This window comes from Coloeus monedula, assembly GCF_965178545.1.
Source record: "Coloeus monedula genome assembly, chromosome: 6".
Lineage (NCBI taxonomy): Eukaryota > Metazoa > Chordata > Aves > Passeriformes > Corvidae > Coloeus > Coloeus monedula.
In genome coordinates this window covers 11692045-11709664 of record NC_138786.1, presented here as the reverse complement: position 1 = coordinate 11709664, position 17620 = coordinate 11692045, and the positions used below count along the sequence as shown (strand labels likewise).

The following is a 17620-nucleotide window of genomic DNA, read 5'->3' as shown; positions in this document are numbered from 1 at the left end:
ACATAACCCCGGCCCCAGCCCCGGAGCGGGGAGGGCGGCACCGGCGGAGCGGAGCGGAGCGGAGCGCAGGGCGCACCCGGCACTGCCCGCCCCGCCAGAAAGGAAAAGCGCTGTTCCTGCCTAAAGGAAAAGAAATAAAAAAGATGGGAGATGTCACAGACTGCAGATTCCCATAGCTGATGGATTAGGTGGGCTTTATGGAAAGAAGACAGGAGTTTTTAAAGTAGTTTTTCATAGAGAATCATGGAACTATCTGGAAGAGACCTTCAGGATGATCCAGTTCCCCACCAAGCCCCTGTAACCCCTAAGTGACTAACTCACATCACCCAGATCCAGATGCACCTTGAACACCTCCAGGATGGGGACTCCGCCACATCCCTGGGCAGCCCATTCCAACATTTGGCCAACCTGACAGTGAAAACATAAATACAAGACAGGCTGGGCCATAGCGATTTTACACAGACAGATTGGATAAAAATAATAAAACAATTCCCACTCCCAGTGAAAATTTAAGTTTCTACAGGAGAATAAGAAAATTCTCTGTTGGATTTCTTGCAAACTGCCTGTTTAGTGCCACACAAGGATCACACGGAAGGTTTATTTGGGCTGTAAATGGTCACTAGGAATCCCCATGTACAAATGAACTCCTGAGTAGGAGGTTGCAGTTTCACTGACACTTGTGAAAGGAGAGACTTGGAAAATACACTTGTAAAACAAAGAGAAAATGGGGGATAATCTGGGGACAGGGAAGGCTGCAGTGCAGCAACACCTAGCCCAGGGTTTATTTAAGGTTACGTGATCTTTGTGTAAAGTCATGTCTAAACCACATCTTGCATTTCCCACGTCCTGGGCAGTTATGTGTTCCATCTGCATCCCACAGATACCTGTTACTTGGGAAGGAAACTTCCAATGTGAGGGCCAAAGAACCCAGATGCAAACCCCTATCACAAATGATTACAGAAACTTAATGGCCAGTAATAATACAAATGCAGAACTGAGTAGCACTTAACAGAACTATTTGCATTTCCCTACAAACTTAATATGTAAACTAATTCTAAACATAAAGGTTAAATTTCAGTACTGATTTTTGCAGAAATCACCAAATTCAGAATATTTTCATTTTAGGGGTCTCCAAAAGAGACCACAAAGTTCTCCTCTGTGAGCTGTAATTATACTGTTTTATTATTTATCATGCACTGGCAGTGTCTAATTTATTAGACTGTTGCTTGCTGAATATTTTATTTTATGTGCATTCCGAGCAAATAAAATTCCTCATAAAACAAAGTTGAGTAAAAGAGAATTGTACATCAGAGTTGTGGTTAAAAACTATTTCTACTACATTGCACATAACAGATTTGATATGTAACTTTCGGAAAATTCTGTTTTATAAATCAGATTTAAGGTCATTCAGCTACACATACAGGTTTGTATGATGCATTCAGATCTCTCCTTCTTTGAACAGTTCCAGAATTTCAGATAAATTATGTATAAAGTCAGAGAAAGGCAGTCTTCCATCTGGGGTAGCTACTTGCAAAGTCCAAGCTAAGTAGGTTTGAGACAAACTGGTTTTAAACCAGCATTTTACATGGCTGTTGTGACAAAGGCAGTTAGCAGATGCCAGCAAAGAATTCGCCAGCTGGCTGGAAAGAAATTTTTCCAAATATCCACACGATGACTTACAATTCCAAACACACCAAAGAGTCCCATCTTGCTTGTAAACCTTTCTTGTGCAACAAAATATTACAGTATATTCTATTTATAAACTCATGGAAAACTTTTATGTTGTTTCAGACTCCAATTATTAGGACTGTACAGGTAGTTTCCCAGTTTAGTTTTAAAGCAGTGGCTGAACAGTCACATCCTTTTGCAATTTCTATGGTTCTCACTTCCATTTCTGGTTTTAAACAAACCGGTTTATACTTGCATACTCTATGTATTTTATTTTATAATAACATACTACAGGACAATTATACTCACAGGTATCCTCTCAGAAAGGAGAATGTCACTTGGCTGAAAACTCCCAAGGAACTGGATTCCACACCTAGAACTCTCAGTTCTAATGTCAGTACAAATCATTCAAAAACATTTTGCATTTTATACAAGCCTAGTAGCATCTTATATGTACATATTCCAACTACTCAAGATGAAGTTTACGAAAAACTTGGTCTAATCAAAGTTTCTCCTCCTAGTTCTCATCTCACATCCCACTTTCTCAAATGGCCTTGAACAATCTCCAAAACATAGGAAATTTGTTGCTTTTATTTAGAGTAGGAGCCAAACGTCTAGATTTACAAATTCCTCTTTAATTCAATACTGAGAAAGACCAAATCATCTCTACCAAGAGTTCTCAACTGCTCTAATTCAATTACTGAACTGAATATTCATATGCCCAATTAATTTCTACAGGCTTTTTGAAAAGCAGTGGATAAGAAATATGATGCTTTTTGATTTGTTGACTTTATAAAACTGACAGATATGATTTGCTCTGTATCATTTCAATCATTCAGTGGAGCAATTTTCTCCATTTCTGAATTATTATAATTTGCTATATTATTTTGTTTAAAAAAGGAATAATTCTTCCTTTATAGTGAAGAGTATTTGATAAGTATTTGATATGCAATTCAACTGCATTTCACATTTGGCACAAACCTCCCCTCTGACTTTTGGAGATAACTTCATTTAATTTTGAGGGTTTTTTTCTGTTGGAATATCAGTAAGTAAATCCATGTGTGCCAAGCATATCATTAACTGAACTGACTGAAGATCAGAAAAGCAGGTACTAATATTGCTTGGGTGCCACTAATGGGTGCTTTATAGATTGAAATATTTCATTTGATCCATTAGTTGTTTTGTTGTTATCAATATCACAGGCAGTTGTATGAATCTATTTACAAAATGAATTCAAACTCCATTAGCTTTTAAGGCACTACTCAAATGAAAGCAGACTCTTACAACAGCTGAAACAATTACAAGTGAATATGAAAGACCATTTTGATGAATATGCATTCTGGCAGTAATCATCTCCCAGACAAGATTTGTCTGTTCCTAAAAATAGTTGTTAATAATACAGATGTATATTTAGGCGTTTTTTACTGTTTTGTTCCATTCCTCTGTAAATGTTGACATTTAAAACTTTATTACATTTCCTCTTGTTAAAATAGACTGACTGCAAAAGAGAAAATACCATGTGCACTGAAATAATCATGAGTTTACTACTGTCACCAAAAGAGCAGTCTCTAAAGTAGGACCCTTAAAGCAAGTGGAAGATGTAATAGAAATACACATTTAAAAAATAATAATATAAATAAATGTGATCAATTGTAACTTGGTAAAAAGAAGTGGATAACTTTTTCTTGTATAGCAAGATTAAAAAGATGAAAATAAATGCATTTTTACACAGTGCAAAATTTACCTGAGAGAACCAGGGCTTGCTACACAACAGAAGTGAACTAACACCCAGGTGGCTTCAGAAAGTACTGACATTTTACAATGGGAATCCCAACATTTAAAATAACTCTGGAGACACTTGCACTACTTTCAGTGTGTGGTGTGTAAAAGCATAACCTACCTACAAACAGGACTGGCAGACAGGCTGCCTCATGGGGCAGACAAGGTGCTGACGGGCAGTGTAGGTGCCATGGAAGAGTACAACAACATCTGTGTCGAAAATACGCTATTTCACTGTCAGCTCAGTGTCACTGCCATTCCCCAAGGATACATGTGAATTGTTCATTATGAGAGCAGAGATGGGACAGGAAACTAGGCCCACTATTCAAATGTATGCTCTTAAATAACTGACCATAATAATTGGTTCTGCAAAATGCCAGAGGACTTGAAGTATTCTCTTGTTAATTTATTACCATTACCCTATTCTTACAAGCCACCCTGCTCTTATTACAGATCTTGCAATAGTATTTTCTTAATGCTTCAATTACTACAGATGCATTTACTAAGCTATGATCTCATTTTGCTTTTGAAGTTTTCCAATTTGTTACAAAAGGAAACCTTACTTAAATACTCATGGTTGCCTATAACAAGTGCCCTGTGTCCTACACCCTTAGGGGTTTGCACTTCAGTGCTCACAGAAACCTTTTCTTGGCTAAGGCATTTTTAAGGTCTCCTTTCTGTGTGAATTCTCTGGCTATGCTAACACGTGAGCTCACACTGCAATGTTCTCTCTCTTCGCTCGGGGCGTACGGAGCTGCCCGTTTGTGTGTAAGAAAGCTGAGGAACACAGTTATCTTCCAGACCGTTATTTTTGCACTGCGGTTGGCACAAAGTCAGCACGAGAGGGAACTCTCGCCAGGCTCTTGCATCCCACAGAAGAGATTAAATCAAGTGCTGAGGCAAGACTCATGTGCCAAGCTGAGAAGAGAAAACCAAGAGGCCGTGGGATACTTGAATCCAGCGGGCAGGGCACAATTATGAGTTGGTGTACATCAAGCTTAAACTTCAGGAAAACTGCCATGATAGCAGGCAAGCTTGAACAAGTTCAGGCAGGTGGCTGGGAAAAAGGAAGGAAGCAGCACTAACAGATTAGGAATCGAGGGGTGTAGTGAATGGCCAGCAGCAACAGGTGTGCTTTACTCACATATCAAATGGGCAGGGCAGCTGTGAGTCAGAGGTATAGACACTTACAGTATGTGGTTTTCTGGGTGGCAGATATTTTCTCAGGGTGTTGCCAGCAGCAGCTGATGAAGATATTCGCAATTACTGTGGGAAAAGCACGTACACACAGCATAAGTCTTTTTTCCAAGCTGAGAAACCATGCCTACTTTTGTAGTATTAATATTGTTTTAAATATTTTTTTATTATGGCTGGCTCATTTTTGAATGCTTTGGATTGCTACATGCCTCATACAACAGCTGCGGCCATAATTCTTAGCCTTTTTCATGAGCAAATGAGAGTGACTGTGCTGACAGTTGTCTAAGAGTCAAAATACCCGGTCTTCTTTGCGACTCGGACTTAGGATGGACAACTCCTTTATTTTCACTCCATTTCTTCACTAGCTGTGTGAAGTAAAGGAGTTTCTGAAGCCAAAATCCCCTGAGATTTATGCATGGAACATTTCTATGCCTACCATACTGGGGGTCCACAGGACTACCTGATCCCTGATGTTTTGGGACATCTATCTTTAACTGCTTTTTACACCAACTACCTTCACTCACATGCATTCCCAGTGCTTTCCTGCATTGTAAAGATACGTTTACATCTAAATGTCTTCAGGTTAGACTCCAAGTATTGTAACCGAAACTTACCAAAATGTCCCTAGAACTTTCAGCTTCAGGGCTGGAATCTCTCAGAATAAGGTCAAATTATTTTACACGCTAATATCCTCATTCCTGCTGAGTCACGCTGGGTTCGAGCTTCACTTATTTGCCTTGGCCTATTTAGCCGGAAAATTTCTTGGGGTTTTGTTTGTTTATTTTTTTAATACAGACAAGCACCTGGACCGAGTTACTACACTGAAGGGCAGACGCTGTTGAAAACTCTTTTGAGAGGGACACATTGCCAGCACACTTACCGGCTGTCATTCTGCACTGGCCTCACGACTTTCTGGTCTCGAACCGAAGTTTGCTACGTTAAAGCGCTTTTCGAGGAGTTTTGAACGACGCGCTCGCGAGAGGCGGCACCGCTGAGGCGAATCAAGGCGGGCTGGGTTCCCCCCCTCCCTTTCTTCTCTCCCTCCCTCCCTGCCGCGCCGGCCGGGGGCCATGTGACAGCGCGACTTCTGCCTTCAAGCCGCCGACGGGGAAGGGGAAAGGGAAGGGGCTACACTTTCCCCGCTGCTCCGGCTGCCGCTGAGACCGCGGCCCGGCGGGGGAGGCGCTGCCCGTCCCCCGTCACAGGTGCAGCGGGCGCCCGCAGCGCCGCAACCCCGGAGCGAGAGCGCCGGCCCTCACAGAGGTACGGACAGAGCGCCCCGCCCGCCGCTCGCCCCCCGCGCCGGGGCGGGGCCCGGCCGGGGCAGGACCGGCCAGCGCAGCCCCCCCGCCCCGCGGGCTGCGCCCGCCGCGGAGGCGCCCCGGCCGCGATGCAGCCGCCCCGGGGCCAGCCGGGCGGTCCGGCGGGGCCGGGGGCGCGGCGAGCGGGCTCCTCCGCCCGCGGGCCATAAAGGGCCGGGCAGGGGCGGCGCGGCACTGCGGTACCGGGCGGCCGGCGGGTGGATGCGGCAGCAGGGAGCGGCGGCAGCTGGCGGGAGCGGCTCCTCCCCCCCCCCCCCCCCCCCCCCCGCCGCCTCCTCCGCCGGCGGCTCCCGGCAGCGTCTCTCGGGCCGGTGGCGGCCCGGCCCTGCCCCAGCATGGCTCTCCCCGGGGCGCTCGGTAAGTGCCGCGCCGGGCTGGCCCGGGGCGCTGGCGGTGACCTTGGGCCGGAGCCGTGCGGGGCTCCTGCGGCGGCAGTGCCCGCGGGCCCGGCCCTACCTGCTCGCGGCGCTGGGATGCGGCGCTGCCGGCTGGGCATCTGCGGGGCTCGGAGGCGGCTCTGGTTTTCATGGCATGTGCTCGCTATAGATTCAAGACCATTAAATGCCTGATCGGTAATTGCTTCATAAGTAAATTTTTTTTTTTTTTTTTTTAAAGGCAGCATGTTTCAAGAGATACAGCTTTCTTTTCTTCTGCAAAGGTGCAGACCTAAAGAGCAACCAAAGCAGCCTTTCTTTGAGATCGATCTATTTAGGAAGAGGGTAGTTACTGGGTAGCATTCATATCCTTCCTCATCCCATCAAAATGTCTAGTTGTTGCTCACCTTGGGCAAAGGGCAGCACTTCAATAGAAGGATACTGGATACAAGAGTCTCTTCCAGTTTAGGATGGCACAGCTTGCTCGAGTATTGCATGAGGTGCCTCATGACTGTTTTAGGTTTATTAGGCTCATTTCAGTGCCATGAGCTAGCTGTGATGTCGGTGAACCTACATTTCAAAGTGTTCTTCTGTGCCTTATTGTCTCATGCTTGAGTGGAGAACATGAGCTTGGGTTCTGTAAGAAAGAAAAAAACTTTGGTGTCAGTATAGGATTATACTTACATCTATACTTTCTGTCTCTTTACTATCTTATTGTAAGGATATAAAATACAGCATGGTTTCTCGTGCTGTGTGTTCCTTACTGCATTTCTGTTTCTGATCACAATTCTCTGGGAAAAAGTTTATTTAAACTAGGAAAATGCTCAGCCAATGATAAAGATACAACCAATTGATATTTTTTTCATGCTAGTGCTGAGAATATTTTAATTGCTGATTTAGCAGCAGAAAAACCATTATTGTTTCACATTGTAGTAGTATTGTTAGCACTCCTACTGTAGTTGAGTAAGGATAAAGGGAGTTTTTGCCTGGTTGAAGTGGCCCAAAAGGCCCTTGCTTGCAGCTGTACATGTGGCAGGCACTGCTGCTGACAGCTGTGTTCTTCGAGGTCAGGAGACAGACTTCTATGATTTACTTGGGGGTTGAAATTGAGAAACCAAACCTAAGTTTGGATGCCAAGGCATGGTGGTGCATTGTCACTGAATTACTCAGCTAAACATGTATGTATTTTTAAACTTCTTATGTAGTTATACTTGATTTTATGAAGAATTAATACTAATTGCAAAACAGATACTTTCTTGGCAGAAAACAGCACAGTCAAATCCACAGCTCTTTAAAACCAGAGAGTTTTTCTACTGGGATGTGAATGGGTTCTTATAAAATAAGAATGCAAAGTAATGTAGGGGAACACTAAATTGCCGTGTTATGGTCCAATTTAACTCTTGTCACCTTTTCATACTATATTTGCTTTTAGAATAAAACCAAAAATGTTCTCAAAGCAACTGTGAAAACAGGCGGACATTAATTAGAGTCTTTTAGGCTGAAAACAACAGGATCATGTATCAAAAGGATCACGTATCAACATGTGAAACCTGCAGCATTCCTACAGAAAAATTGTAATGGGGGCCCTGATAAGTTACGGCTGAAGTGATAAAAAAGCTGCCGTGCTCCATGCTGACTTCCAGGATATGTCATTATTTAAATGAATACTATATCACAAAATATGTTTGCATTTTTCTAACCAAAAGGGATTCTGAAATGCCAGTTTTGGACCCAGACTTCACATTCTGGCAGTGCTTGGATCCATTTGCTGTGACATGTTCGCAGCTATTTTTAACTTATGTAATAAGAATTTAATCTTATTTGTTACAAACTCCATCATACTGAAGGCATTCAGAAAGCTTTATAGTACACAACAAATAATGCTGGTCAGTAGCTTATCAGCACTGTGTTTTTTCCCTCTGGAATGCTTCCAGTTATGCTAAAATGCACATTGTGGATTGTATGGAAATGGAATAAAAGTAAAGCCAGGAAAATACAGAAGAAACAATACAGATAGCATTTTAGTAGTGATGCTAGAACAAAACAGAAATATTTAGTGATGACAGGCTAGCTACCTAAAAAGGTAAAACGTAAAACATATTCTTTTTGAAAAGTAATATTTAAATGCCATGTAGAAATGTAAGTCCACGACCTATCTGCTTCCCACATGCATTCAGAAGTCTGATGTGAATTACTGAAAACAAATAGAAGAGTCACTGAGTTAACTATACTGTCTTTGCTCCTGTTGTATAACCATTTCACTTCACAGAAGTTCTGTGACTTTCTGATTTGTGGAAGGGATGGGGTGAGGTGGAAATGTACAACCTTCTTTTCTAACTTGCCTGTTGGTTTGAAGTCACTGAGCGAGGAAGAAGGCAAGCAACTGAGTGAATGTGATTTCCATGCTCAGTGCAAGGACACACAGCTGAGTATCCATTGTATCACAGATAACTGTCTGTCTGACTATGCAAGTGGAATCTCCTGGTAAATCTCTCCATAAGTTGCTTAGGAATTTTTGTGGGTATACCAAGAGGTTCCCGATGCACAAATTAGCATGGCTCCAAAAGTAGAGCTGCTCTGTGGTTCTTGTGTACTGCATGCTAGTTTAAATCCTGCAGAGCTGTTCTACTTTCTTCTGCTTTTGCTCCAAGCTCTGAATTTTGATAGGCATTCCATGGAAAAACCCCCAGTCTCTTGCATATCTTCACTCTTCCTGTAGCTCTAACTTTATCAACTGTGCTCCTTATCAGGCGAGATGCCGCGGCAGTTTCCCAAGCTGAACATTTCGGAGGTTGATGAGCACGTGCGGCTCCTGGCAGAGAAGGTGTTTGCCAAAGTTCTGCGAGAAGAAGACAGCAAAGATGCATTGTCACTCTTCACCGTGCCTGAAGACTGCCCTATTGGGCAGAAGGAGGCCAAGGAGAGGGAGCTGCAGAAGGAGCTGGCAGAACAGCAGTCTGTGGAGACAGCTAAAAGGTTTGTTCTGTAGTTGCTTTCTTAGTGGAAAATAGTTTTTGAAATGAGTTTGAGTTACAACTGAAATGCCTGGCAAATTACTACTTCAGGAGAAAAGTCAACAGCAGGTACCAGGGCCACCTATGTGGTGTCCTTCTGTCCTGTGCAGGAGGTATGGGGATGGGTCCCAGGGAGCTTGGACTGGTGAGGTTGTCTCAGCTGTGTTCCCAGCAATAGCACAGATATTGCTTATGCAAGTTTAATAAACAGCATAGCTGGGTAGAAATGAACACAACCCTATGACTCTTTAATGTAAGAAGAGTCAGAAAAAGAAACACTCCCCCCTCTTTTTCTAGTTTCATTAAGAGAAACAGAAAATTTTAACACAGAGAAAAATGACGGTGTCATGATACATTTTTTAGTCTCTGCATAAATAGATGAAAGCAAAGAATTTATATTTAAGATCAAGGGGTAAGGTAAAAAGTGGTATTGGCATAATGAGGTTATTTGTAGGTTTCCTTTACTCACAGAGATAAAATCTAACCACTGTCAGCCATAAAAGTGCACGTTAAAAAAAAAAAAAATTGCATTCTACCTTTGGTTTACCCAGGGCTGTAATGAAGCCAAATTTGCTTTGGTTTGTGATTTTTGTTTTTTTCCCCTGTAAGAGAGGCAGACTTCCCTGATGTCAGGCTGTTCCAGTGTCTTGCCTTCACAGGACTGCTGGGCTGTTTCTGGAGTCACATGAACTCAGCAGCAGCCTGACACCAAATGGGTTGGACGTGTACAGACTCTTCAAAAAGCAGGCAGACAAGAAGGCCTTTGAAAGTGATAGCTAAACACACGTACCTGGTTAGCTGCAGAGAGGCAGTTGGGCAACACTTGGAGTCATGTTTCTGGAACAGAAGGGAGAAGAGTCAATTTAGTTAAATTAAGGTATGACTCACTGATGATACAAACTGAGACTTTGTGTTTGGAATTGTGCAAGTGGGTTTCCCAGTTGGCATGTTCATAGATATAAACAGGCACAGAAGGGAAAACCAGATGTTTGCAGTCAAACAAATGTTTGGTATATATTTCCTCCTAAACTAGTGTGTTTCACATTTAATTTGGAAAATTGGTCTCACAGAAATAAACTCAAGCTCAGGTTTTGTACAGGGAGGGGTATTACAGGTATGTTGTTTACATGTGGGAACAGAACAAGTGTTCATCCCTGTCCTGCAGGGTACTTAGTGACAGTGACACAGGTACAACTTGTGCTGTTTCCAGTTGCAGTTGATCCAATGCTGCCTTTCAAAACTGCTGCTGATTTCCAAGGTGGCTACAAGTACTTGAGAGGAGGGAATTTGAGTGTTAATTGTACTAGCGCTGCATGTTCCTCATCTTAAGAATACCACAGAAGTAATACGCAGCTTCCAGAAAATGTTCTGGTGTTCCTTTTTCTTTGTTAGTGATTCTTACCAACATTTCAAGGTTTTGGTATCTAACTTACAAAATTAGGGACTATTTCCACTGTGCAAAAGAAATTGATATCAGAGGTAGTTTATAACATAGGATTTGTATAGTAGATGAATATTTAAGATACATTTAAGTACATTTAAACAGAGTAAGGAAAATTAATTCCATCTTTAGAGAGATTCCAAAACTCTGCTTGAGGTATTACAATTACTTCACTGAGAAAGACAGCATTCTTTCTTAGCTGGCTTATCTGAGGTGCACATCTATCACAGCATTGAGGAGAAAAGGCAGCATTTTTAAATTCGTGTGTTCCTCCTGTGGGGAGGAACAGACTTCTTATCAAAGCCATGCTGTGATATCACTCTGGTAACCAACATCAGCCTTCTGCTCAAGTCATCAAACACTGCCTAAGGAATAACTAGGTACTCGTCCTTTTCATTACAAGTTGAACTGAATGGCTGTGTGTGAAATTTTGTTGCCTAGTCTTGTCTGACAACTAGATGAGTTTTAAGTCTTGAAAGTTTTGGGAAGAATGAGAAGCGTGTGTAGCAGCATAACTTACAGCCATTTCTGTATGTAACAGTTGCTAGTTTCTGTCTGATCCTTCACAAATTCTGATGCTGTCAGTCTCTAAAAATCAACCCTTACTAAAGTGAGCACAGTGATCACCCCTTCCTTCTACACAGTGACTTGCTGAAACTGAATTTGTAAGAAGCGAAACAAAAACCTTAGGACATCTTAGAGTGATTGTAAATAAATTGTGGCATATTGGACTCACGTGGAGGGTACATGCAATTGTGTGTAGTGTAGATCGTGAAATGTCAATAGAGAAAAGCTAAAAGCACAAGTACTTTCTGACCAACATTTTTTCTCTGGTATGAGAGATTTCATTTGTAAAATTTCCTAGGGGGTGACTTCTTTGCTGTAATCAGTTTTCCAGTGTATTTAGTGTTTTATACCATGGCTTATTTTATGTTTTATACCATGAATTCATAGGAAGAAAAGTTTCAAGATGATTAGATCCCAGTCTTTGTCATTACAAATTCCACCTCAGGAATGGAAAGCACCGCCGGCCAATCCCGTCCTGTCTCCTGCAACGCCAGTTCTTCCAAGTGCTTTTGTGCCAGTCCAAGTGCCATATGATGTACCAGAATTCCAGAGAGTTTCAATTAGTGGGGACTACTGTGCAGGGGTAAGAAACCATTGTTTTCCCACTTTCTCTATCTAGAGGATGTAAAAAAGGTCCCATGTAAGTACATGAAGTGTAAAATGACAATATGATGGTTCTCTGCAACAAACTCTAAATTGCTTTGTGAACACAGTGATTTGTAAAACAGTTAAAGTCAAGGCCATGCTGTTTTATACTCTTTATAATAGTAAATTGGATAAAAACATAATCAGATGTTCAATAAATAGGTAGTACATGGTAGGATAAAAACATTTGTGTGTGTTTTGTTTGTATAATGTATTGGGGTTCTGCTTCTGTCACTGGCTTCTTGACTCCTTGGACAAGATCCTTATGGTCAAGCCCCATACATTTATATTTCTGGAAATTCAGTCTCCTTGTTACTGGTGTGGATTTGGTTTGTTGCTAGAACTGCTATTTTTGCCAGTATTTATCCAGGTTTTCCTTGCAGGTTACAGTTGATGACTATGAACAAGCTGCCAAGAGCCTGGTGAAAGCTCTTCTCATTCGAGAGAAGTACTCACGTCTTGCCTACCATCGCTTCCCGAGAACAACATCTCAGTACCTGTGCAGCATGCGGGATCAAAAATGGAAGGTTGAAGATGAGGTGCATCCAGGTGAATATCCTTTTTAAAATACTCAATTACATTCTAAAAAACTTAAACATTATTTTAAAATACAGAATTAAACACATGCACTACTGTAGTAAAGGGAAGTTGTATTTTTGTGATGATCTCTTCTGACTGTCTTTGTAATTTATTCTGTTATTGAGCGGAGAATCACTGATGGACCTAAGTTATAAATCTTGTGTCTAATCTGGCACTTTGAAGCTGTCAAAACCTAAAAACCAAGACTAGACTCATTGATTACTTTATTTCCTAAATGGGATGTTAAGTAGCATTCTTGTGCTCCCCCAGGAAAAAGCCGTATGGCTATGGTTTAAAGTGAAAATTCATTCCTCCTCATCTTGGCATATGGAACTAAAAGGGGTGATGAGCTCATCTACATCATAAATTGAAGCATGATATAGACATGCCAGTTAGCACGCCCTGAGTCAGGAATTTCACAAGCAGGCTACGCTTGCCAGGTCAAGACTGGAAGCTGTAGAGTCATATTTGCTGGGCATTCTGCCTGGGTAAATAAATTGTGATCTCTCAACAAGGCTTATTAGGGTGAACATATTCCCCCACTATGTATGTCACAAATTATTTTTGTCACTTAGGTGGGTTGTGTTTTGAAAGCTTTGCTTGTGCATTAAACTGTTTGCACTGCTCATTTCTGGATTAGGCTGTGAGGAGCAACCTTCGGTCTGTACTGATGGGCCATTGTAGATGTGTCCATGTTGTTGACAACTTATTTTCAGCCTTGAAGTGACATTTTAAATTACCCTCTCCCTCGCTCAGTGGTTGAAAGAGGGTGACTAAATATGTTTTCAAGTGTTTGTTTACCAGGAAGAGTGTAAAGAGGACAGCATACTGAATATTCAAGACAGGGAAGATATTTTGGAACAGCTGCCAGGGCATTATTTCCAAGCTATTATTAGCTTAATAGCTTTTCTACAGTTATGATTTTAAACTTGCGACACAAAAAATGAAGTCTTGTTACACAGTGTCTTAATTAGCACAAGTTTGAGCTAGATAGTTATGACTATTAGAGATAATGTTGGTATCAGTTGATTCACTCTAGGTGAATAAAAGGACTGGTTAATTACTTTTCTGTCGTGGTTTAACTGAACAGGTAAAAGAAGAAATCTCTGATAAGACTGAGCCAAAGAATGTAGTTCAGTTGACATAAATGCAGTCAGGACTTATTTTGTGCTGGCTGCATTAGTAAGATATTGTAAAAGAAGGGATGAATGTTCACAACAGGAGTGACAATGTTTGAGTGTTCACATAAGCTAAATCTCCTAGAAGTATGTGTCATTACCTGATTCTTAGGAAAAAACTGTGTTACTTTGTAAAGGCTTTACACAACTGTACTGAACAAATCCCAGCTGTGCTTCTGGTGCTTTATGATTTTGTTCATGATCAGAAGGCCAAGGGATAAACCGGAGTTGTGTTGTGCTATCTTTGCCTTCATGCTCCTTGCTTCTATTCAAAAGCAGTTAAACATAAAAAAATGTTTTTTTAAAATAATGTCAAACAAAACCATCACCACAGAAAATCAAACACAAATCAAGCCCTACAAACTAAAAAAACTCCAATCAAAACACAACAAAACCAACTGGCTCTTCCAAACCAACTTCCAAAATTGCTACAGTGAGTCAGAAGGTGAAAAGAAAATAACGAAGGTGGGTATGAAGTCAACAATTATTTTACTGTTAAAAAATCTCAACTGTACTTCAACCATTTAAATACTTCTGCAAACTCATTTTCAAACTTGTTCCATCACACATTAATAAAGAATAGTATTAAATCTGTATGCATTGGTTCAGAGAACTCTAATAACATACAGCCTTTGAATTAAGGTAGGCACGTAGTTTAGAGGAGGGCTGCAGCTAAAGCCTGTCAGAATAAGGCTTTGTTGGAACAGCAGATCTTTTATGGTAACTGAATGTGATTTTAATGAAACTACTGAGACCTGTTAGAAATTGAACTTTACAGAAGCAGAAAGTTCTTTTTGTAATTATTTTGCCTTTTGTGTAAGTTATTTCTTCTAACTGTAATGCAAATTTGTTTTCAGATTTCCATTCACCCCCAGAAGAAAATGAAGATCCTTATAATCTTGATGATGCTCCAGACAATTTGGATTATGTTATCAAGCTAAAAGGTGGCATTCCCTTTGTTTATGATAACAAAGAGATGATGGAGCTCAATGAGCCTCGGAGTTTGCCATATCCTGACCTGCAGACCTACACCCTTGACCTGAGCCACGTTCTTGCTCTCATTGCAGATGGCCCAACGTATGTTCCTCCTTTGTTTTTCTGTGCCCCTTCAGGCTGCTGCTTACCTGTAGCTTAGTACTTCTCACTTCTGTGATATTTAGTTCCTCAACATACCCATTCTACAGTAATGTTTTGTTTGGCCTTTCTCAAGCAGTAATGCATCATGAGAAATCTTAAAAGGAAAAAATACAATGCCACCTATGGCTACCTTTCATTTCTTTGGTTTCTTTGCATCAACCATGGCAAAATAAGGAGTTAACACAAAAAAAATCAAGGAATTGGCCAACTGTTATGTTGAAATCAAATCTAACCCAAACTTCTTGAAGCAAGGGAACTGAAACTTGAACATCACCTTTTTTTTTTGAAAGTTTTGTTTTGGCCTGTGCTGAACTAGAGGTTTTTGAACAGTTGTCTGAAATTCCTTCATGTCTGTTCTGCTCTGGTTGCATGAACAAAAACTCTGCATATGCAGAGCATACAGATCAGCTCAGCATCATAAATATTCAGTCTGATTTGTTCCAGATGTGAATTAATTGCACATATGCTGCAAAACTGACCCATGCATGCACAATCAAAATAAGTCTGAAATTTCCCAGAACCACCAAATTCCTGGGAAGTCTCTAAAAACTAGAAATGTAACAACTAGTACAGTCACTGACACTCTGACAAAGCAATGTCCTTGCCTAGTGCATGATGAAAGCATGTGCATCCAGTTTTTGAGTTTACTTCCCTAGCTGAGAATTGGAAACAGCACCATCTCTCACAGCCTCAGCACCAGGAAAGGAAAAGAATCCACTCTATGATGGAACTATGCAGGAACCCAGACTGTTCTTCTGAGCTGTTTGCCCTGTGTGCCAGCACTGCATTGCTGGTGCTCCTGCCTGGGAGAGATCATCACTGACAGTGTGCCCAGTTAGCCCCACCTGGTGCATTCTTTCCCTTGTGAGTCTGTCTCACACCTGTGTCAGTCTGTCTGCCTTGTGCAGTGACAGTGGCAGAGCCTGTGGCAAAACAAGCCTGGCCCATTCCCTAAGCCCTTTCTCAGGAGCAAACCCCTGTGCTTCTGCCAGCATTATCAGCTCCAAATCAGTGTCAGCTCTAGCAGGCTTTGGTTACAGTCAGCAGTGGGTGAATGCATTCCAGTTACAGTGCATTATATTCCAAGAGATGGGTAATGAGAAGATAAAAGGAGGAGGAGGAAGACTTGAAACTAGTCATGTGAAAGCCCCTTTAATTTAAAGGTTTAATTAAATAAAGCTTTAATTTAAACCTTAGACTTCATAGTTGTAGCAGGAAGCCCTAAGAAAGCAGGGCCTTGGTAGGACAAGTTAGAACACTCAGCACCTTGCTGAATGTAGGTCAGTCCCCTGCTCCTTTCACTAATTCCGAGTAAGCTTTTGCAGGTTCTTCCACACTCTCTGATAAATATGCACAACCCAAAAGAAAAAGGCTTTTTCCACAGTCCTGTTGCAGAAGTCCTTATGGTATTGTTTCCCTGTTTGCAGCAAGTGCTTTCCTGTCATTTATGCCCGTCACATGTGGGGCTGCTCAGAGATCAAGAGCCACTGTTCTTTAATCTTTGCTGTTGGTAAACTGATGAAATCTCACCCCTACTCGTCAGGCTTTTGGTCTTTCAGATAATAGTATGACCCAACAGAGACTTCCTGCAGTGGGCAAACAGGTCTGGATCAGTACTGGGTACTGTGAGACTGGGTTTGAAATAGACTTCCAAAACCGTAATGGGATTTGTGTCCTAATGAGGAGAGATTGGCAACAATAAAGCAGGAAAAAGAAGGCTATTACATTAACAGTGCTACTAAAATATTGTAGAGTCAATAAGAATTGACAGATGGTGAAGAGAAAAACCATGTCACTGGTTAAAAATAGAAGGAGAAACATGACAGAAGATGAAAGTGAAGATTGTGCTCTGAGTAGGCAAGCAGGAACAAAAAAGCATTATTTTCTAAAGAGGGCACAAGAAATTATTTTGGAAAAAAGTATTTCTACACAATATATGTGTTCTTAAGGCATGAAAAATGAAAGCATATTGGATCTTGGCTTCTCACATTTAACTGAAAAAGCAAATAAATTTGGAGGATATTTTAAAAAAATTTCTTAAAGAGTAAGGCTGTATGACAAGTTGTTTCTGTTACATATGAGAATGTTGTTCTATTGGAGGTACCCTTTTAGAGAAGTTGCAGTTGACATCACATTTGATTATCGGTTTCATGCTTTGGTCATTATTACTAAAAGGACTGCAGCTTATGCACAGGTACAGTGATGACAAGTTGAAGGACATAACATGGTTGTGTAGAGTTCTGTTTGAGATTTCACTAATAACATTGGTCTGAAATTGGCTTACATATTGTTAACCAGTAGGATAAAGAGAATGGATTTGTCTTGGACTTCGTAAAACCTCCCAACTTTGTTTTTACTGCAACAACTTTGATGTTCTTTTTGAATTTGAAATACAACTAGTTTTAAGTTACAGTTCATTTTTCTTTTACAGAAAAACATATTGTCATCGGAGGCTTAACTTTTTGGAATCTAAATTTAGCTTACATGAGATGTTAAATGAAATGTCAGAATTTAAAGAACTAAAGAGTAATCCCCATCGAGACTTTTATAATGTGAGAAAGGTAAGTGTGAGAAGGATTAAAGGCATGACACTGTTTTTAGTAGGAGTTCCAGCAATTTTGTTTTTCTTATAGGAGGTGTAGATGATATGCATGAAGTAGTGTGTGCATACCACTCAACTGAATTAAGTTATTTTAAGAATGTTAACATTTTTCTACAT

General features: G+C 41.1%; 1 protein-coding gene across 3 annotated transcripts in view; it reads left to right on the top strand.

The window, feature by feature from the left end:
• The first annotated feature begins 5892 nt into the window (after positions 1-5892).
• The window catches only part of AMPD3 (adenosine monophosphate deaminase 3), a 33409-nt gene continuing 21681 nt past the window's right edge, over positions 5893-17620 (top strand). The window contains exons 1-6 of one of the 3 annotated variants that reach the window (XM_082282870.1): positions 5893-5907; positions 9091-9316; positions 11750-11945; positions 12391-12556; positions 14622-14841; positions 17333-17462. In XM_082282870.1, coding sequence (XP_082138996.1) covers positions 9096-9316; positions 11750-11945; positions 12391-12556; positions 14622-14841; positions 17333-17462 — 933 coding nt within the window. In that variant the 5' untranslated portion in view covers positions 5893-5907; positions 9091-9095. Of the gene's footprint in view, positions 5908-6001; positions 6324-9090; positions 9317-10013; positions 10232-11749; positions 11946-12390; positions 12557-14621; positions 14842-17332; positions 17463-17620 lie in introns of those variants that run through there. The other 2 variants (XM_082282869.1, XM_082282871.1) reach the window with 2 other exon arrangements.